This window comes from Oncorhynchus clarkii, chromosome 19 (assembly GCF_045791955.1).
Source record: "Oncorhynchus clarkii lewisi isolate Uvic-CL-2024 chromosome 19, UVic_Ocla_1.0, whole genome shotgun sequence".
NCBI lineage: Eukaryota > Metazoa > Chordata > Actinopteri > Salmoniformes > Salmonidae > Oncorhynchus > Oncorhynchus clarkii.
In genome coordinates this window covers 64,514,424-64,535,247 of record NC_092165.1, presented here as the reverse complement: position 1 = coordinate 64,535,247, position 20,824 = coordinate 64,514,424, and the positions used below count along the sequence as shown (strand labels likewise).

General features: G+C 44.7%; 1 protein-coding gene across 8 annotated transcripts in view; it reads left to right on the top strand.

The window, feature by feature from the left end:
- The window catches only part of LOC139375482 (attractin-like), a 161,989-nt gene that overhangs the window by 36,877 nt on the left and 104,288 nt on the right, over positions 1-20,824 (top strand). For all 8 annotated transcript variants that reach the window (XM_071117307.1, XM_071117305.1, XM_071117304.1 and 5 more), the window contains exons 6-9: positions 3,884-4,052; positions 9,083-9,173; positions 11,225-11,474; positions 13,911-14,094. In XM_071117307.1, coding sequence (XP_070973408.1) covers positions 3,884-4,052; positions 9,083-9,173; positions 11,225-11,474; positions 13,911-14,094 — 694 coding nt within the window. The remainder of the gene's footprint in view (positions 1-3,883; positions 4,053-9,082; positions 9,174-11,224; positions 11,475-13,910; positions 14,095-20,824) is intronic.

Genomic DNA, 20,824 nt, shown 5'->3' with positions numbered 1-20,824 from the left:
TAGAATTTGTAGATTTTGGTTTGAATGATATTCCACTCAGCTCAGCTCTTCATTTAATTAGAGGCTTTCCCACAATGCATTGGAAGAGGTGGACTGCGAGTGACAGGCCCTAGTTCTCTTCAAGTAGTCAAACAATAAAACTAGGCTACTTAAATGGGAAGATGCCGAATAGTGAAGCTCCTGCGGTGTTCAAATGTAGGTTAAGTCGTTTTTGTTCTCCTTAAAATGATCACAACTATTTTACCGTCTTCAGAGCTTTTAAATAAAATACTAAACCTTCTGTTAATTTGTGAATGTGTCGGCACCGGGGCCTCGGGATGTGGCTGCGTTATGAATGTCATGTTCATCAGGCCTTTTGAGTTGGACATATGGATTGGTTTAGTTTTTTGTAGGCTACCTAATTAATGATGTCATTTATGGATCAAGCAGTCATTCTGATCTCGTTCCCAATGATCAATGCTTTAGTTTATGGTGCATCCGACTGTTCAGTTTTCTGTGCAATAGCATTTTGATTTGAAAATTTTAAGTGTCCTATTTGATTTCATTTTATACAGCGCTTTGGTTTCATTAATAATTTGGTTCCATTTCAACATATTTACATCTTAGCCAAATACATTTAAACTCAGTTTTTCCACAATTCCTGACATTTAATCCTAGTAAAAATGCCCTGTCTTAGGTCAGTTAGGATCACCACTTTATTTTAAGAATGTGAAATGTCAGAATAATAGTAGAGAGAATGATTTATTTCAGCTTTTATTTCATTCATCACATTCCCAGTGTGCTTGGGGTCATTGTCCATTTGGAAGACCCATTTGTGACCAAGCTTTAACTTCCTGACTGTCTTGAGATGTTGCTTCAATATATCCACATAATTTTCCTTCCTCACGAAGCCATCTATTTTGTGAAGTGCACCAATCCCTCCTGCAGCAAAGCACCCCCACAACATGACGCTGCCACCCCCGTGCTTCACGGATGGGATGGTGTTCTTTGGCTTGCAAGCCGCACCCCTTTTCCTCCAAACATAACGATGGTCATTATGGCCAAACAGTTCCATTTTTGTTTCATCAGACCAGAGGACATTTCTCCAAAAAGTACCATATTTGTCCCCATGTGCAGTTGCAAACCATTGCCTGGCTTTTTTATGGCGGTTTTGGAGCAGTGGCTTCTTCCTTGCTGAGCGGCCTTTCAGGTTATGTCGATATAAGAATCGTTTTACTGTGGATATACAGTGCCTTGCGAAAGTATTCGGCCCCCTTGAACTTTGCGACCTTTTGCCACATTTCAGGCTTCAAACATAAAGATATAAAACTGTATTTTTTTGTGAAGAATCAACAACAAGTGGGACACAATCATGAAGTGGAACGACATTTATTGGATATTTCAAACTTTTTTAACAAATCAAAAACTGAAAAATTGGGCGTGCAAAATTATTCAGCCCCTTTACTTTCAGTGCAGCAAACTCTCTCCAGAAGTTCAGTGTGGATCTCTGAATGATCCAATGTTGACCTAAATGACTAATGATGATAAATACAATCCACCTGTGTGTAATCAAGTCTCCGTATAAATGCACCTGCACTGTGATAGTCTCAGAGGTCCGTTAAAAGCTCAGAGAGCATCATGAAGAACAAGGAACACACCAGGCAGGTCCGAAATACTGTTGTGAAGAAGTTTAAAGCCGGATTTGGATACAAAAAGATTTCCCAAGCTTTAAACATCCCAAGGAGCACTGTGCAAGCGATAATATTGAAATGGAAGGAGTATCAGACCACTGCAAATCTACCAAGACCTGGCCGTCCCTCTAAACTTTCAGCTCATACAAGGAGAAGACTGATCAGAGATGCAGCCAAGAGGCCCATGATCACTCTGGATGAACTGCAGAGATCTACAGCTGAGGTGGGAGACTCTGTCCATAGGACAACAATCAGTCGTATATTGCACAAATCTGGCCTTTATGGAAGAGTGGCAAGAAGAAAGCCATTTCTTAAAGATATCCATAAAAAGTGTTGTTTAAAGTTTGCCACAAGCCACCTGGGAGACACACCAAACATGTGGAAGAAGGTGCTCTGGTCAGATGAAACCAAAATTGAACTTTTTGGCAACAATGCAAAACGTTATGTTTGGCGTGAAAGCAACACCCTGAACACACCATCCCCACTGTCAAACATGGTGGTGGCAGCATCATGGTTTGGGCCTGCTTTTCTTCAGCAGGGACAGGGAAGATGGTTCAAATTGATGGGAAGATGGATGGAGCCAAATACAGGACCATTCTGGAAGAAAACCTGATGGAGTCTGCAAAAGACCTGAGACTGGGACGGAGATTTGTCTTCCAACAAGACAATGATCCAAAACATAAAGCAAAATCTACAATGGAATGGTTCAAAAATAAACATATCCAGGTGTTAGAATGGCCAAGTCAAAGTCCAGACCTGAATCCAATCGAGAATCTGTGGAAAGAACTGAAAACTGCTGTTCACAAATGCTCTCCATCCAACCTCACTGAGCTCGAGCTGTTTTGCAAGGAGGAATGGGAAAAAATGTCAGTCTCTCGATGTGCAAAACTGATAGAGACATACCCCAAGCGACTTACAGCTGTAATCGCAGCAAAAGGTGGCGCTACAAAGTATTAACTTAAGGGGGCTGAATAATTTTGCACGCCCAATTTTTCAGTTTTTGATTTGTTAAAAAAGTTTGAAATATCCAATAAATGTCGTTCCACTTCATGATTGTGTCCCACTTGTTGTTGATTCTTCACAAAAAAATACAGTTTTATATCTTTATGTTTGAAGCCTGAAATGTGGCAAAAGGTCGCAAAGTTCAAGGGGGCCGAATACTTTCGCAAGGCACTGTAGATACTTTTGTACCTGTTTCCTCCAGCATCTTCACAAGGTCCTTTGCTGTTGTTCTGGGATTGATTTGCACTTTTCGCACCAAAGTACGTTCATCTCTAGGAGACAGAGTGTCTCTTTCCTGAGCGGTATGGCGGCTGCGTGGTCCCCTGGTGTTTATACTTGCGTACTATTGCTTGTACAGATGAACATGGTACCTTCAGGCATTTGGAAATTGCTCCCAAGGATGAACCAGACTTGTGGAAGTCTACACTTTTTTCTGAAGTCTTGCCTGATTTCTATTGATTTTCCCATGATGTCAAGCAGAGAGGCACTGAGTTTGAAGGTAGGCCTTGAAATACATCCACAGGTACACCTCCAATTGACTCAAATTACGTCAATTAGGGTTAGAAGCTTCTAAAGCCATGACATAATTTTCTGGAATTTTCCAAGCTGTTTAAAGGCACAGTCAACTTAGTGTATGTAAACTTCTGACCCACTGGAATTGTGATACAGTGAATTATGAAATAAGAAAAGTGAAATAATCTGAAATAGCTCTGTAAACAATTATTGGAAAAATTACTTGTCATGCACAAAGTCCTAACCGACTTGCCAAAACTTTATAGTTTGTTGACAAGAAATTTGTGGAGTGGTTGAAAAACTTGTTTTAATGACTACAACCTAAGTATATGTAAACTTCCAACTTCAACTGTATGTTTATTTTTTAAATATAATGTATGGTGTTCCTAAGTGATAGTCTGCATATAACCAGGCTAGTCGTGGAGACCAGGCTAGTCGTGGAGACCAGGCTAGTCGTGGCGACCAGGCTAGTCGTGGAGACCAGGCTAGTCGTGGAGACCAGGCTAGTCGTGGAGACCAGGCTAGTCGTGGAGACCAGGCTAGTCGTGGCGACCAGGCTAGTCGTGGCGACCAGTCTAGTCGTGGAGACCAGGCTAGTCGTGGAGACCAGGCTAGTCGTGGAGACCAGGCTAGTCGTGGAGACCAGGCTTGTTGTGGAGACCTAATACGTCACTAATTCATCTTCTCTTCCCCATCAGGTCCAGACTGCTCTCTGTCCGTCCCAGCCAACTCCTCGTTCTGGCAGCGGGAGGAGTACCCCGAGCCAGGTCTGGCCAGGGCTTCCCACAAGGCTGTAGTGGACCAGGGGATCATGTGGGTCGTCGGGGGTTACGTCTTCAACTCCTCAGACTACCAGATGATTACAGCGTAAGTACTGTATTTGTATTTATTATGGATCCCCATTAGTTCCTGTCAAGGCAGTAGCTACTCTTCCTGGGGTTTATTATGGATCCCCATTAGTTCCTGCCAAGGCAGCAGCTACTCTTCCTGGGGTTTATTATGGATCCCCATTAGTTCCTGCCAAGGCAGCAGCTATTCTTCCTGGGGTTTATTATGGATCCCCATTAGTTCCTGCCAAGGCAGCAGCTACTCTTACTGGGGTACAGCAACATTAAGGCAGTTATACAATTGTAAAAACATTACAATACATGAATTTACAGATTTCACAACACATTAAGTGTGTGTCCTCAGGTCCCTACTCTACTACCACATATCTATTACACAAAATCCATGTGTATGCATGTGCAATAGTCTATTCTGGACTTGGGGACTGTGAAGAGACCTCTGGTGGCCTGTCTTGTGGGGTATGCATGGGTGTCTGAGCTGTGTGCTCAACAGACAGCTCGGTACATTCAACATGTCAATACCTCTCACAAATACAAGTAGTGATGAAGTCAATTTCTCCTCCACTTTGAGCTAGGAGAGATTGACATATTAATGTTAGCTCTCTGTGTCCATCCAAGGGCCAGCCGTGCAGCCCTGTTATGAGCCAATTGCAATTTTCCTAAGTACCGTTTTGCGGCACCTGACCACACAACTGAACAGGTGCGACAAAACTAGAGTCCCTGCCTTGTTGATAGTGCTATTCGAAGGCAGAGCAGCGCTTTATTATGGACAGACTTCTCCCCATCTTAGCTACTGTTTTATCTATATGTTTTGACCATGACGGTTTACAATCCAGGGTTACACCATGCAGTTCAGTCACCTCAACTTGTACAATTTCAACATTATTCATTACACGATTTGGTTGAGGTTTAGGGTTTAGTGAATGATTTGTCCCAAATACAATGCTTTTAGTTTTTGAAATATTTAGTTAATAAGATTGAAAAGAGTAAGGGGACTAGACAGCTGCCCTGGGGAATTCCTGATTCTACCTGGATTCTGTTTGAGAGGCTTCCATTAAAGAACACCCTCTGTGTTCTGTTGGACAGGTAACTCTTTATCCACAGTACAGCAGGGGGTGTAAAGGCATAACACCCTCTGTGTTCTGTTAGACAGGTAACTCTCAATCCACAGTACAGCAGGGGGTGTAAAGTCATAACTCATACGTTTGTCCAGTAACAGAGTATGATTGATAATGTCAAAAGCCGCACTGAAGTCTAACAAAACAATCGCAACAATCATTTTATCATCAATTTCTCCCAGCCAGTCATCTGTGTAAGTGCTGTGCTTGTTGAATGTCCTGCCCTATCAGTGTGCTGAAAGTCTGTTGTCAATTTGTTTACTGTGAAATAGCATTGTATCTGGTCTATCTGTAAATAGCATTGTATCTGGTCTATCTGTAAATAGCATTGTATCTGGTCTATCTGTAAATAGCATTGTATCTGGTCTATCTGTAAATAGCATTGTATCTGGTCTATCTGTAAATAGCATTGTATCTGGTCCAGAAGTTTACTAAGGGTTGCTAACAGGCTGATTGGTCGGCTATTCGAGACAGTAAAGGGGGCTTTACTATTCTTAGGTAGAGGAATGACTTTAGCTTCCCTCCAGGCCTGAAGGAACACACTCTAGTTGGCTTAAATTGAAGATATGGCAAATATGAGTGGCAATATCGTCTGCTATTATCCTCAGTAATTTTCCATCCAGATTGTCAGACCCCGGTGGCTTGTCATTGTTGATAGACAGCAACAACAAAATTCACCTCTTCCACACTGACTTTACGGTGTTCAAAAGTACAATTCTTATCTTTTCATAATTTGGTCCAATATACTTGGATGTGTCAGCGTTTGTTGCTGGCGTGGCTGCTTGGATGTGTCAGCGTTTGTTGCTGGCGTGGCTGGCATGCCCAAGTTTGCTTATCTTGCCAATAAGAATTAAAGTAGTTGTCAATATCAGTGGGTTTTGTGAAGAATGAGCCATCTGATTCAATGAATAATGTATTTAAAGCTTTTTACTATCATTTGTTTTATCATTTATTTTAGTTTCATAGTGTAGTTTATTTTTCATTTAGTTGAGTCGCATGAATTCTTAATTTGCAGTATGTTTGCCAATCGGTTGTGCTGCCAGACTTATTTGCCTTACCTTTTGCCTCATCAATCCAAGGGGATTTAAGTCTTTAGTAATTTTCTTAAAGGGTGATTAGTTATTAGTAACTGGAATAAGCAATTGCAGCGTCTGGTTGCTCCTCATTACACACCACAGACCAGCAAATATTCTTTACATCATCAACATCCGAATCGCTACAAAACTTATTGTGTGACCTCTTATACAGTATATTCGTCCCAGCCTTTGGAACTTTGGTTTTCCTAGATATGGCTACTATATTGTGATCACTACGTCCTATGGATTTGGATACTGCTTTAAAGCTAATTTCTGCAGCATTTGTAAAGATGTGATCAATACATGTTGATGATTTCATTCCTGTGCTGTTTGTAACTACCCTGGTAGGTTGACTGATAACCTGCAACCTGGTTGCTGGCACTGGTAACAGTCGTAAAGATTATGTTGATGATTTTATTCCTGCACTGTTTGTAACTACCCTGGTAGGTTGACTGATAACCAGTACCTGCAACCTGGTTAGCTCCTCTCTCTCGGTGGCCATCTTCCAGAGAGAGTTTTCCCCTCCCTCCTCTGCTGGTTCCATTCTCTCTCTTATAGGGGAAGGAGAGTATGTCATTAGTACCGTCAGCTGTGCTTAATTGCCTCTGGTTACCTTGTCTCCCATGCCTTGTTGGGCTACTATCCGTGAGCCCAGCCTGCCCTCTGGTGGTCCTTCCACACTTATGACCGAAAAGAGCTTCTGCACAGTGATTACTCACCTTGAATTGGACGAATAATTTTTAATTCATGAGTCGGACGAGAGGGATTTATTTCAGACAGCCGAACAGGCCCTCATCCCCGTCATTCGCAGGAGAAAGAGACTGAGAAGAAGGAAGGAGATCTGGTCAAGCGATGAGCCATCTGTACTTTTGGCTGGATAATCAATTGGACTAAAAACACGTCCATCCTATATCGCTGGATTATCAATTGGACAGACTAAAAACACGTCCATCCTATATCGCTGGATAATCAATTGGACAGACGGGTTTATAATGTTTGGGAGCAGCTTATTGATGTCCTGATGTAGGTGCCCCTGGATAGCACAATGTTTTTACTTCAGGGACTGAGACATTTATCACCATTGAACTGCCCAATATAACGGCAGGAGATGGGAATCGAGAAATACGCTCATTCCTACCCCTCACACAATTCGTTGAATCTTTCACGGGTCCACGAGAAGCAGGATAGTGTATGCCTGCTGCTGCCGGCGATAGGTCCAGGCACCGATAGGTCCAGGCACCGATAGGTCCAGGCACCGATAGGTCCAGGCACCGATAGGTCCAGGCACCGATAGGTCCAGACCTCCCACAGCAGGCAGTGCCCCATCAGATCCAGAGAGAGTGAAAGGAGCCAAACTCAACAACAAAGCCACTGCTGGAGTCAGCTTAGTAGCAGCCAGCACAGCTGTCACAGACACAGGCAGTCTCAGTGATGAAGGTGCAGGTAGATCAGGCACCAGTGCATCGAAGCTATTCCTTATGTCAATCTGATCCGAACCTCTCGCAGTTACTCCCGTCCGCTGCCTTCAGGTTTCCACGACTTGTGACATTGTTCCAGACAGCCCTGGTCCCATCTTCTTGTTGTTCTCAGTCTACTTCATTACAAGATTGAGGAAGATAAGGAGATGGAGACGACTTCTTTGGCAGGCAAGTTCCAGGTAGCACAGGCCATTCGGATAGGGACAGATGACAAGGCGCGGAAACATCCATTAAGCCGAGCGGCGTCCAGCCATAGGAGTTGATAGCTAGAAAGTTCCAATTTGACTTCTCCCCATACATTTGCGCAGAATTGAGATTTGTTTGCTAAACATAGCCACCTCATTCACGTAGTCCTCCGCTAGCAAATATTTGCTACATTGGAACTCTGGATTGTCAATATTGTCCCAGACCAGACCTTAATAAATACAGCACTGGAATCGTTCGTTATTCCAGACGAAGATTTATTGCAACCTGGCTAGCTAGGTGGCTAGTTGGTAGCAGGTGTTGACACAAACACTTGTGAAAGGCCTCACGAGTGGCGCAGTGCTAGCTGTGCCACTAGAGATTCTGGGTTCGAGTCCAGTCTCTGTCGCAGCCGGCCGCGACTGGGAGACCCATGGGGCGGTGCACAATTGGCCCAGCGTCGTCTGGGTTAGGGGAGGGTTTGGCCGGCAGGGGTGTCCCTGTCCCATCGCGCACTAGCCACTCTTGTGCAGTTCACTCTGACACGGTTGCCAGGTGCACAGTGTTTCCTCTGAAACATTGGTGCGGCTGGCTTCCTGATTAAGTGGGCATTGTGTCAAGAAGCAGTGCGGCTTGGTTGGGTTGTGTTTCTGAGGACGAGCGGCTCTCGACCTTCACCTCTCCCGAGTCCGTACGGGAGTTGCAGCGATGAGACAAGACTGTAACTACCAATACGATATCATGAAAAATGGGTCAAAAGTAAATAATGCTGGACATCATGATATCACATATTAGCTGTGTGTATTACATTTCAGCTCTGTACCAGGACAGTTGTTCCTATCCAGCTTGAAGGACCATGGAAAACAATGTCCCCTTATCAGTGGCCTCTGAATGAGGTGCCGGTTTTGCATCCTGTACTCAACGGCTAGGTTTCCCAGACACACATTTAGCCTTGTCCTGGACAAGGGAGTGGACTCAATGGAGAACCTTATCTGTGACCAAACCCCTACCTGGTCCTGGCCTACCTGGTCCTGGCCTACCTGGTCCTGGCCTACCTGGGTCTGACCTACCTGGGTCTGACCTACCTGGTCCTGGCCTACCTGGTCCTGGCCTACCTGGTCCTGGCCTACCTGGTCCTGGCCTACCTGGTCTTGCCTTTGATGCTCAGTGGTCCTGATCTTCTCTCTCTCCTCCCAGGTATAACCTCAGCTCCCATCGCTGGCTGTCTCTCAACCGCTCTGTCAACTCCGTCATGGGACGATACGGACACTCTCTGGCACTACATGAGGTATGTGTTCTAGATGTTAGCTAGTCATGATGTAGAAACATTGAAGTAATAACAGTAGTATTTCCCTGTTATACCCTAGTTATACAGAATGTGGATCTTGGGTTACAGTTCACTGTCTGCATCCGTGATACAGAAGAAATGTTCTTTATCTCAAGCATTTATTAATTCTCAATTCATCTCTCCAAACCCTCTGACCATTATCAACAGTGAGCATTTAAGGTTGTCATGAGCTGTCATGTCTTGTCCTCCTCTCTAACGTCCTGTTCCTCCTCTCTAACGTCCTGTTCCTCCTCTCTAACGTCCTGTTCCTCCTCTCTAACGTCCTGTTCCTCCTCTCTAACGTCCTGTTCCTCCTCTCTAACGTCCTGTTCCTCCTCTCTAACGTCCTGTTCCTCCTCTCTAACGTCCTGTTCCTCCTCTCTAACGTCCTGTTCCTCCTCTCTAACGTCCTGTTCCTCCTCTCTATCGTCCTGTTCCTCCTCTCTAACATCCTGTTCCTCCTCTCTAACGTCCTGTTCCTCCTCTCTAACGTCCTGTTCCTCCTCTCTAACGTCCTGTTCCTCCTCTCTAACGTCCTGTTCCTCCTCTCTAACGTCCTGTTCCTCCTCTCTAACGTCCTGTTCCTCCTGTCATAACGTCCTGTTCCTCCTCTCTAACGTCCTGTTCCTCCTCTCTAACGTCCTGTTCCTCCTCTCTAACGTCCTGTTCCTCCTGTCCTAACGTCCTGTTCCTCCTCTCTAACGTCCTGTTCCTCCTCTCTAACGTCCTGTTCCTCCTCTCTAACGTCCTGTTCCTCCTGTCCTAACGTCCTGTTCCTCCTCTCTAACGTCCTGTTCCTCCTCTCTAACGTCCTGTTCCTCCTCTCTAACGTCCTGTTCCTCCTCTCTAACGTCCTGTTCCTACTCTCTAACGTCCTGTTCCTACTCTCTAACGTCCTGTTCCTCCTCTCTATCGTCCTGTTCCTCCTCTCTAACGTCCTGTTCCTCCTCTCTAACGTCCTGTTCCTCCTCTCTAACGTCCTGTTCCTCCTCTATAACGTCCTGTTCCTCCTCTATAACGTCCTGTTCCTCCTCTATAACGTCCTGTTCCTCCTCTATAACGTCCTGTTCCTCCTCTATAACGTCCTGTTCCTCCTCTCTAACGTCCTGTTCCTCCTCTCTAACGTCCTGTTCCTCCTCTCTAACGTCCTGTTCCTCCTCTCTAACGTCCTGTTCCTCCTCTCTAAAGTCATGTTCCTCCTCTCTAACGTCCTGTTCCTCCTCTCTAACGTCCTGTTCCTCCTCTCTAACGTCCTGTTCCTCCTCTCTAACGTCCTGTTCCTCCTCTCTAAAGTCCTGTTCCTCCTCTCTAACGTCCTGTTCCTCCTCTCTAAAGTCCTGTTCCTCCTCTCTAACGTCCTGTTCCTCCTCTCTAACGTCCTGTTCCTCCTCTCTAACGTCCTGTTCCTCCTCTCTAACGTCCTGTTCCTCCTCTCTAACGTCCTGTTCCTCCTCTCTAACGTCCTGTTCCTCCTCTCTAACGTCCTGTTCCTCCTCTCTAACGTCCTGTTCCTCCTCTCTAAAGTCCTGTTCCTCCTCTCTAACGTCCTGTTCCTCCTCTCTAAAGTCCTGTTCCTCCTCTCTAACGTCCTGTTCCTCCTCTCTAACGTCCTGTTCCTCCTCTCTAACGTCCTGTTCCTCCTCTCTAACGTCCTGTTCCTCCTCTCTAACGTCCTGTTCCTCCTCTCTAACGTCCTGTTCCTCCTCTCTAACGTCCTGTTCCTCCTGTCCTAACGTCCTGTTCCTCCTGTCCTAACGTCCTGTTCCTCCTCTCTAACGTCCTGTTCCTCCTCTCTAACGTCCTGTTCCTCCTCTCTAACGTCCTGTTCCTCCTCTCTAACGTCCTGTTCCTCCTCTCTAACGTCCTGTTCCTCCTCTCTAACGTCCTGTTCCTCCTCTCTAACGTCCTGTTCCTCCTCTCTAACGTCCTGTTCCTCCTGTCCTAACGTCCTGTTCCTCCTCTCTAACGTCCTGTTCCTCCTCTCTAACGTCCTGTTCCTCCTCTAAACCCAGGGAAAGATCTACATGTACGGAGGAAAGATAGACTCTACTGGCAACGTGACCAGCCAGCTGTGGGTGTTCCACATCCAGAACCAGACCTGGGTGTCCCTCTCCGCTGGAGCCCAGGAACAGTGGGCCGTGGTGGGACACTCTGCTCATGTAGTGCCCCCCCTGCTGGAGGGAGGTAGTGCGGTCATGCTGGTCCTCTTTGGACACTGCCCTCTATATGGATACATCAGCCAGGTGCAGCAGTATGACATCGGTGAGTGGTGATGATGATGACGTATTCAGAGCCTTCAGAAAGTATTCACACCCCTTGACTTATTCCACATTTTGTTCTTCTAGCCTGAATTTAAAATGGATTTATTGAGATGTTTTTTGTCACTGGCCTACACACAATTACCCCATAATGTCAATGTGCAATTATGTTTTTACAAATGTTTACAAATGAATTAAAAATGAAAAGCTGAAATGTCTTGAGTCAGAAGTTATGTTTGTTATGGCAAGCCTAAATAAGTTCAGGAGTGAAACTTTGCTTAACAAATCACATAAGGACTCACTGTGTGCAGTAATAGTGTTTAACATTATGTTTTAAGGACTACCTCATCTCTGTACCTCAATTATCTGTAAGGTCCCTCAGTCGAGCAGTGAATTTCAAACACAGATTCAACCACAAAGACCAGGGAGGTTTTCCAATGGTAGATGGGTAAAAAAAAATAGCAGACATTGAATATCCTTTTGAGTGTGGTGAAGTTATTAACTACACTTTGGATGGTGTATCAATTCACCCGGTCTACACTGTCAGCCAGAGAAATATACTGAGAAGGATTATCACCACAGCAAGCACGGTACTAGGAGTCAAACAGACAGGCCTGGATGAGATCTTTAAGGTCAGGGCCCTCTCCAAGCCACCCCCTGTACCCAGACTGAACTACTCCTCTCTGGGTACAGGTATAGGGCACCCCTCAGCAGTAAAAACAGAATTAGACAATAATTTGTGCCAGGTGTGATATCCCTCCTAAACAGCTGGTTAATGTTCCTATCCATCTCTAAAGCCAGATCCCTGACCGTTCTGTTATCTAGTATCATTAAATGTGTTTGATCCCCTAAAGCCAGATCCCTGACCGTTCTGTTATCTAGTATCATTAAATGTGTTTGATCCCCTAAAGCCAGATCCCTAACCGTTCTGTTATGTAGTATCATTAAATGTGTTTGATCCCCTAAAGCCAGATCCCTGACCGTTCTGTTATGTAGTATCATTAAATGTGTTTGATCCCCTAAAGCCAGAACCCTGACCGTTCTGTTGTATCATTAAATGTGTTTGATCCCCTAAAGCCAGAACCCTGACCGTTCTGTTATGTAGTATCATTAATGAAATGTGTTTGATCCCCTAAAGCCAGAACCCTGACCGTTCTGTTATTGTTTCAGCTAACAACGTGGATTACAGTTATGTTATGCTACACAGTGCATTCGGAGCCGTTTTTAGACATTTTGGCAAATGTATTAAAAATAAAAAACATACCTTATTTACATATGTTTTCAGACCCTTTGCTGTGAAACTCAAAATAAAGCTCAGGTGCATACTGTTTCCATTGATGATCCTTGAGATGTTTCTACAACTCGATTGGAGTTCACCTGTGATAAATTCAATTGATTGGACATGATTTGGAAAGGCACACACCTGTCTATATAAGGTCCCACCGTTGACAGTGCATGTCAGAGCAAATACCAAGCCATGAGGTTGAAGGAATTGTCCGTAGAGCTCCGGAACAAAAGGATTTTGTCAAGGTACAGATCTGGGGAAGGGTACCAAAACATTTCTGAAGCATTGAAGGTCCCCAATAACACAGTGGCCACTCCTCATTGAAAGGCAGATGACAGCCCCCTTGGAATTGGCCAAAAGGCACCTTAATCTCAGACCATGAGAAACAAGATTCTCTGGTCTGATGAAACCAAGATTGAACTCTTTGTCCTGAATGCCAAGTGTCACGTCTGGAGGAAGCCTGGCACCATCCCTACGGTGAAGCATGGCGGTGGCAGCATCATGCTTTGGGGATGTTTTTCAGCGGCAGGGACTGGAGACTAGTCAGGATCAAAGTAAAGATGAACAGAGCAAAGTACAAAGAGATCCTTGATGAATACCTGCTCCAGAGCACTCAGGACCTCAGACTGGAGTGAAGGTTCACCTTCCAACAGGGCAACGACCCTAAGCATACAGCCAAGGCAATGGAGAAGTGGCTTCTGGACAATTCTCTGAATGCCCTTGAGTGGCCCAGCCAGAACTTGGACTTGAACCTGATCGAACATCTCTAGAGAGACCTGAAAATAGCTGTGCAGTGACACTCCCCATCCAACCTGACAGAGCTTGAGAGGATCTGCAGAGAAGAATGGGGAGAAACTCACCAAATATAGGTGTGCCAAACTTGTATCGTCATACCCAAGAAGAGTCAAGGCTGTAATCGCTGCCAAAGGTGCTTCAACAAAGTAGTGAGAAAAGGGTCTGGATACTTTTGTGAATGTGATATTTTTGATAACTTTACAAAAATTTCTGAAAACCTGTTTTTGCTTTGTCATTATGGGGTATTGTGTGTAGATTGAGAAAGAATAAGGCTGTAACGTAACAAATTGGAAAAGGGTCTGAATACTTTCCCGAATGCCCTGTATGTAGACCTTACGTTGTGTTCTGTGACTGCTCCAGCTAGGAACACGTGGCGCGCCGTGGTTACCGATGGAGCCCTGGTGCAGGGAGGGTACGGCCACAGCAGTGTGTTTGACCCCTCCTCCCGAGCCATCTACATCCACGGAGGGTACAAGGCCTTCAGCGCTAACAAGTACGGCCTGTCTGGAGACCTGTACAAGTACGACGTGGACCGCAGCCGATGGTGAGTGACGCCTGCCTGAACAGAGTAGCGCCTGAACCGAAGCACTGACACAACGTTTAATATTTTACCCTGAACACTACAGCAGAAACCAACTCATTATTCACTACTTTTTCATCCGGGTGAGGCTACAATACATTGGGTTTCGCAGGGAGGCTGTGAAGCCAGCTGTAGCCTATTGCCTGATTGTGTTCATGAGTCTGTTTATTAAATGTGTATGTTTAGTGCTTTTTATTAAATGATGTATGGCTACACATTGTTATGGCCTAAAATAAATGTTGTTCATATGGGCAGACTATAGTAGCCGTGGCCTCTATAAATGTTGTTCATATGGGCAGACTATAGTAGCCGTGGCCTCTATAAATGCTGTTCATATGGGCAGACTATAGTAGCCGTGGCCTCTATAAATGTTGTTCATATGGGCAGACTATAGTAGCCGTGGCCTCTATAAATGTTGTTCATATGGGCAGACTATAGTAGCCGTGGCCTCTATAAATGCTGTTCATATGGGCAGACTATAGTAGCCGTGGCCTCTATAAATGTTGTTCAAATGGGCAGACTATTGTAGCCGTGGCCTCTATAAATGCTGTTCATATGGGCAGACTATTGTAGCCGTGGCCTCTATAAATGTTGTTCATATGGGCAGAATATTTTAGCCTATTTTATCATATAAATATGCTTATATAAAGTGTGGCTCCTGGAAAGTGCCTCAGCTACAGCATTTATCTGTCTGAAAAGTGTACACTATGGCTTTTTAAATACCGCCACAAAACCTTCTCTGGTGATAGTTTCGAAGCATTGAATGGGCGTTCAACTTGTCGGTAAAGGAATATGCTTCTTCTGAAGCGGGGCTGAAGTCCATTACTAGGTAACCAGAACTGTCAATCAGATTATTTCGAGCTGCCTGCCTGCCTGCCAGCTGCCTGCCTGCCAGCTGCCTGCCTGCCAGCTGCCTGCCTGCCAGCTGCCTGCCTGCCAGCTGCCTGCCTGCCAGCTGCCTGCCTGCCAGCTGCCTGCCTGCCAGCTGCCTGCCTGCCAGCTGCCTGCTCGCAGACCACTCACACAGACTTACCAATACATTTAGTAGAAAGAGAAAACATCTATCTACCTTACCATAAAACACTGCTTAGACAACACAACAACACATCAATCAGCAATGTTTATTGTTGTTAGGGAAACAGTAGAACATTCTATGCCTGAGCAGAATTCTACTGTCTGAAAATATACTTTTTTAAATTGTCTGAAATGTCATCCATTGTGCCTGTCGACCCATTATTGTAGCAGGTGTTCTATACAGTGGCTGCCAAGGGAAGAAGGAAAAAAATATTTATCTTTCGTCTCTGTTGAATCTTTTTTCAATTCGAATGAAGCTGAATGTATCTCACCGGAGAAAGCATCCGAGCCAGCAAGACGACACCCCTCTGTCTCTCTATGTGTAGGCCCTCTATCTGATGCTGTCTGGTTCAAACGCGAATCGCATTGTTGCCGCACGTAGCATTGAATGCTAGGGAAGCAGCGAGCATCTGGCCTCCCTTGATTACATAAAAAAAATAAAAAAATAGCCAATCAGCATTGTGCTCAACTGTAAATGGTCCTGGTGCACCAAAAAAAAGTGTCAAAGGAAGCCAGTTTGGATTTGGTGTCACTCCGACCAAATCGCATTGAGAGAAAATGTCATTGACAGAAAAACTTGGATTGGTGCATCTCATGGTCCCTTTCCTAAATGAACCATGGATGGAGATAGGGACTTGGGGTTTTACTTAATTTTACGTACTGGCCAATGATTATGACGGTGATTCTGATACAACCATTAAGTCATACATTGTTGTGCCCCTGACCTGAGAGGATGTTGGTTCAATATGTAGCTAGATGTAGAAGGCTAATGTTAACTAGCTAACGTTATGATTCATGTTTGTAGGTCTATGTAGCCACATTGTGATCGTATGTTATCCATTCATGCTTTATATATGTTCTATTTATATATGTAAATCAGCCAATGATATCATGCCACACCCGGCCATGATTACATTTGTGCGTGTCCTTTCAAACTATAAAAACTAGTGACCCGCAGTGTTTTCATTGTACCCTGATGAAGACAGCTTGCCTGTCCAAACGTTGGATATTAAATGATTGCATCTGAGCTCTTGGTGAGGCTCCGCTTTCCTTTTTCAAGTGTTCTACTCTGCTAGCCATCACCTCAGCTAACCAGGTTTTATACTCTGCTAGCCATCACCTCAGCTAACCAGGTTTTATACTCTGCTAGCCATCACCTCAGCTAACCAGGTTTTATACTCTGCTAGCCATCACCTCAGCTAACCAGGTTTTATACTCTGCTAGCCATCACCTCAGCTAACCAGGTTTTATACTCTGCTAGCCATCTCCTCAGCTAACCAGGTTTTATACTCTGCTAGCCATCACCTCAGCTAACCAGGTTTTATACTCTGCTAGCCATCACCTCAGCTAACCAGGTTTTATACTCTGCTAGCCATCACCTCCGCTAACCAGGTTTTATACTCTGCTAGCCATCACCTCAGCTAACCAGGTTTTATACTCTGCTAGCCATCACCTCACCTAACCAGGTTTTATACTCTGCTAGCCATCACCTCACTGTTGGTGTTTCATACAGGAGAGGGAGTGCAAAACAACGACGCTGGACAGAGTGGAATCAGGTGTAGCAAAAGTGCAGTTTATTGAGTCAAAAGATATCTTGTCCTGCAGTTTAACGTGCACGGACCCTATTCATTTGGCTCAGAAGGAGTCAGCTCAGAAAGGGGTGCTTAGCCAGAGTTTACAGCAGAATGTATACACAGAATAATGTAGGTGGAGTCTCGTCGTGTTGGTCTTCTGACTGGTCCTGAAGAGTTGGAGGCGGGCCTGCTCTAGCCAGAGCAGGGGCCCCATTGGTGCACAGCAGAGTCCCCTGCTCTTGGCACCCGACCAGTAGGGGGGGGTGGAGTGTACAGTGCTCATGAGATGTTTGTGTGTCAAGGAAGCGTGGATATAGGGACTGGCAATGTCTGCTTTAGGCTCAGGTGTTTCCTGTCTTTGCAGGAGTGCATGCAAGGGTCAATGTCAGTGAGATAGTTTGGCACTCTAAGCTCGTTAGTGTTGCAGGATGTTCTTTGTAGTTTACAGGGGAGTATATTTGCGTGATGGCAGCTGTGTGTCCTTCGGATAATCATGTTATTGCACGTAGGCTCTAAACTTGACTGAGGACACTGGGCCCAGAGTTATCTGAGGGCATCCGGTTTAACCAGAGCTTTGGCCTGCTAGTAATGCTTGATATTAGATTATTTATATAACATCACCTAACCAGGTTTTATACTCTGCTAGCCATCACCTCAGCTAACCAGGTTTTATACTCTGCTAGCCATCACCTCAGCTAACCAGGTTTTATATTCTGCTAGCCATCACCTCCGCTAACCAGGTTTTATACTCTGCTAGCCATCACCTCACCTAACCAGGTTTTATACTCTGCTAGCCATCACCTCACCTAACCAGGTTTTATACTCTGCTAGCCATCACCTCACCTAACCAGGTTTTATACTCTGCTAGCCATCACCTCACCTAACCAGGTTTTATACTCTGCTAGCCATCACCTCACCTAACCAGGTTTTATACTCTGCTAGCCATCACCTCACCTAACCAGGTTTTATACTCTGCTAGCCATCACCTCACCTAACCAGGTTTTATACTCTGCTAGCCATCACCTCAGCTAACCAGGTTTTATACTCTGCTAGCCATCAACTCAGCTAACCAGGTTTTATACTCTGCTAGCCATCACCTCAGCTAACCAGGTTTTATACTCTGCTAGCCATCACCTCAGCTAACCAGGTTTTATACTCTGCTAGCCAGTTGAATGGTGCCGGAATTGTGGAGGCAGCTCCTGTTTTCTCTGCGACTTGCGGTAACCCTCCGTGGTTCTAAATCAATAGTTGTTTAGTGGTAGGGCTGTTGCAGTGACCGTATTACCGCCACACCGGCGGTCACGAGTCAGGAAGGCAGTCAAATTCCACATGACTGTTTAGTCACGGTAATTAGGCTTCTCCAAGCTCTGATGCTGCTGCTGGTCAATAGTAGCCTAACAAACATGCTTAACTGCCTGGTACTCGGCACTCTAATCACTCTGACATCAATACAAATTAAATCGAATAATCTAATCAAGCACCTTATGAGAGCCCGTGAGCTGATGTTACACAACATTTCTATAGCTATGCAATTGCGGGAGAAAACAGAGTGATGGCCTCTATTAAAAAGAGGAGGATCACATCAGCTTTCTATAGGCTAACCCTACTGTATTTATTTCTCAACTTTCCTAATATTAAGCACATTGCTTATCTTTACAACAGGAGTAAAGCCTACCTGGCTGGCATGAAAATGAACCACGGAAAAGCATCCTCCATTCACTATTTAAGTGCATAGATGACATGTTTTTTTCCCAGCTGGCCCTGTTTTGATACAGGTCCATGATAATGATCCATTCTAAATCAAAACTAATTTCACACATACAGTACCAGTCCAACATTTGGACACACCTACTCATTAAAGGGTTTTCAACCTAATGAGTGGGAAACGGTGCTGTCGATTCTATAAAATCATATCAAATAATTGCAAGGGACTAACAAGCATATCTAGTCCCTCTTTGTGGCACACAACTGGACATGTGTCCAGGTGTGACATAACTAGGGCCTGTAGGACCTGCCTTGTTTATAGTGTTGTTAAGAAGGCAGAAACTAGGGCCTGAAGGACCTGCCTTGTTGATAGTGTTGTTAAGAAGGTAGAAACCAGGGCCTGTAGGACCTGCCTTGTTGATAGTGTTGTTAAGAAGGTAGAAACTAGGGCCAGTAGGACCTGCCTTGTTGATAGTGTTGTTAAGAAGGTAGAAACTAGCGCCTGTAGGACCTGCCTTGTTGATAGTGTTGTTAAGAAGGTAGAAACCAGGACCTGTAGGACCTGCCTTGTTGATAGTGTTGTTAAGAAGGTAGAAACTAGCACCTGTAGGACCTGCCTTGTTGTTAAGAAGGCAGAAACTAGGCCCTGAAGGACCTGCCTTGTTGATAGTGCTGTTAAAAAGGTAGAAACTAGGGCCTGTAGGACCTGCCTTGTTGTTAAGAAGGCAGAAAATAGGGCCTGAAGGACCTGCCTTGTTGATAGTGTTGTTAAGAAGGTAGAAACTATGGCCTGTAGGACCTGCCTTGTTTATAGTGCTGTTAATGTAGAAACTAGGGCCTGTAGGACCTGCCTTGTTGTTAAGAAAGCAGAAACTAGGGCCTGAAGGACCAGCCTTGTTTATAGTGCTGTTAAGAATGTAGAACCTAGGGCCTGTAGGACCTGCCTTGTTGTTAAGAAGGCAGAAACTAGGGCCTGAAGGACCTGCCTTGTTGATAGTGCTGTTAAGAAGGTAGAAACCAGGACCTGTAGGACCTGCCTTGTTGATAGTGTTGTTAAGAAGGTAGAAACTAGGGCCTGAAGGACCTGCCTTGTTGATAGTGTTGTTAAGAAGGTAGAAACTAGGGCCTGTAGGACCTGCCTTGTTGATAGTGTTAAGAAGGTAGAAACTAGGGCCTGAAGGACCTGCCTTGTTGATAGTGTTGTTAAGAAGGTAGACACTAGGGCCTGTAGGACCTGCCTTGTTGATAGTGTTGTTAAGAAGGTAGACACTAGGGCCTGTAGGACCTGCCTTGTTGATAGTGCTGTTAAAAAGGTAGAAACTAGGGCCTGTAGGACCTGCCTTGTTGATAGTGCTGTTAAAAAGGCAGAGTAATGTTTTATTATGGACAGACCTCTTCCCATCTTAGCTACTGTTGTATCAATATGTTTTGACCATGACAGTTTACAATCCAGGGTTACTCCAAGCAGTTTAGTCTCCTCAACTTGCTCAATTTCCACATTATTCATTACAATATTTAGTTGAGGTTCAGGGTTTAGTGAATGATTTGTCTCAAAAACAATGCTTTTAACATTTAGGACGTATTTTGTGCCACCCATTCTGAAACTGACTGCAGTTCTTGAAGTGTTGCAGTGATTTCACTTGCTGTAGTAGCTGACGTGTTGAGTCATCAGCACACGTAGATACACAGGCTTTACTGAGTGCAAGTGTCAGGTCATTTAGTAAAGATTTTAAAAAGTAAGGGGCCTAGACAGCTGCCCTGGGGAATGCCTGACTCTACTTAGATTATGTTGAAGAGGCTTCCATTTAAGAACACCCTCTGTGTTCTGTTAGACAGGTAACTCTTCATCTACATTATAGCAGGGAATGTAAAGCCATAACACCTACATTCCACCAGCAGACCTTTAATGTCAAAAGCTGCACTGAAGTCTAACAAAATAGCTCCCTCAATCTTTTTATTATCAATTTCAGTCATTTGTGTAAGTGCTGTACATGCTGAATGGCCTTCCCTATAAATGTGCTGAAAATCTGTTATTTTATTTACTATGAAATAGCATTGTATTTGGTCCATTTTTTTCCCCACTAAGGGTTGCTAATAGATTGGTTGGTGATTGGTCTGCTGTTTAAGCCAGTGAAGGGTGCTTTGCTATTCTTTGGTAGCAGAATTACTTTTGCTTTCTTCCAGGCCTGAGGGGGCACACTTTCCTGTAGGCTTACAGTGCCTTCAGAAAGTATTCATACCCCTTGACTTACTCCACATTTTGTTGTGTTACAGCCTGAATTCAAAATGGATTAAATTGATTACATTTTCTCATCCATCTACACACAATTACCCATAATGAC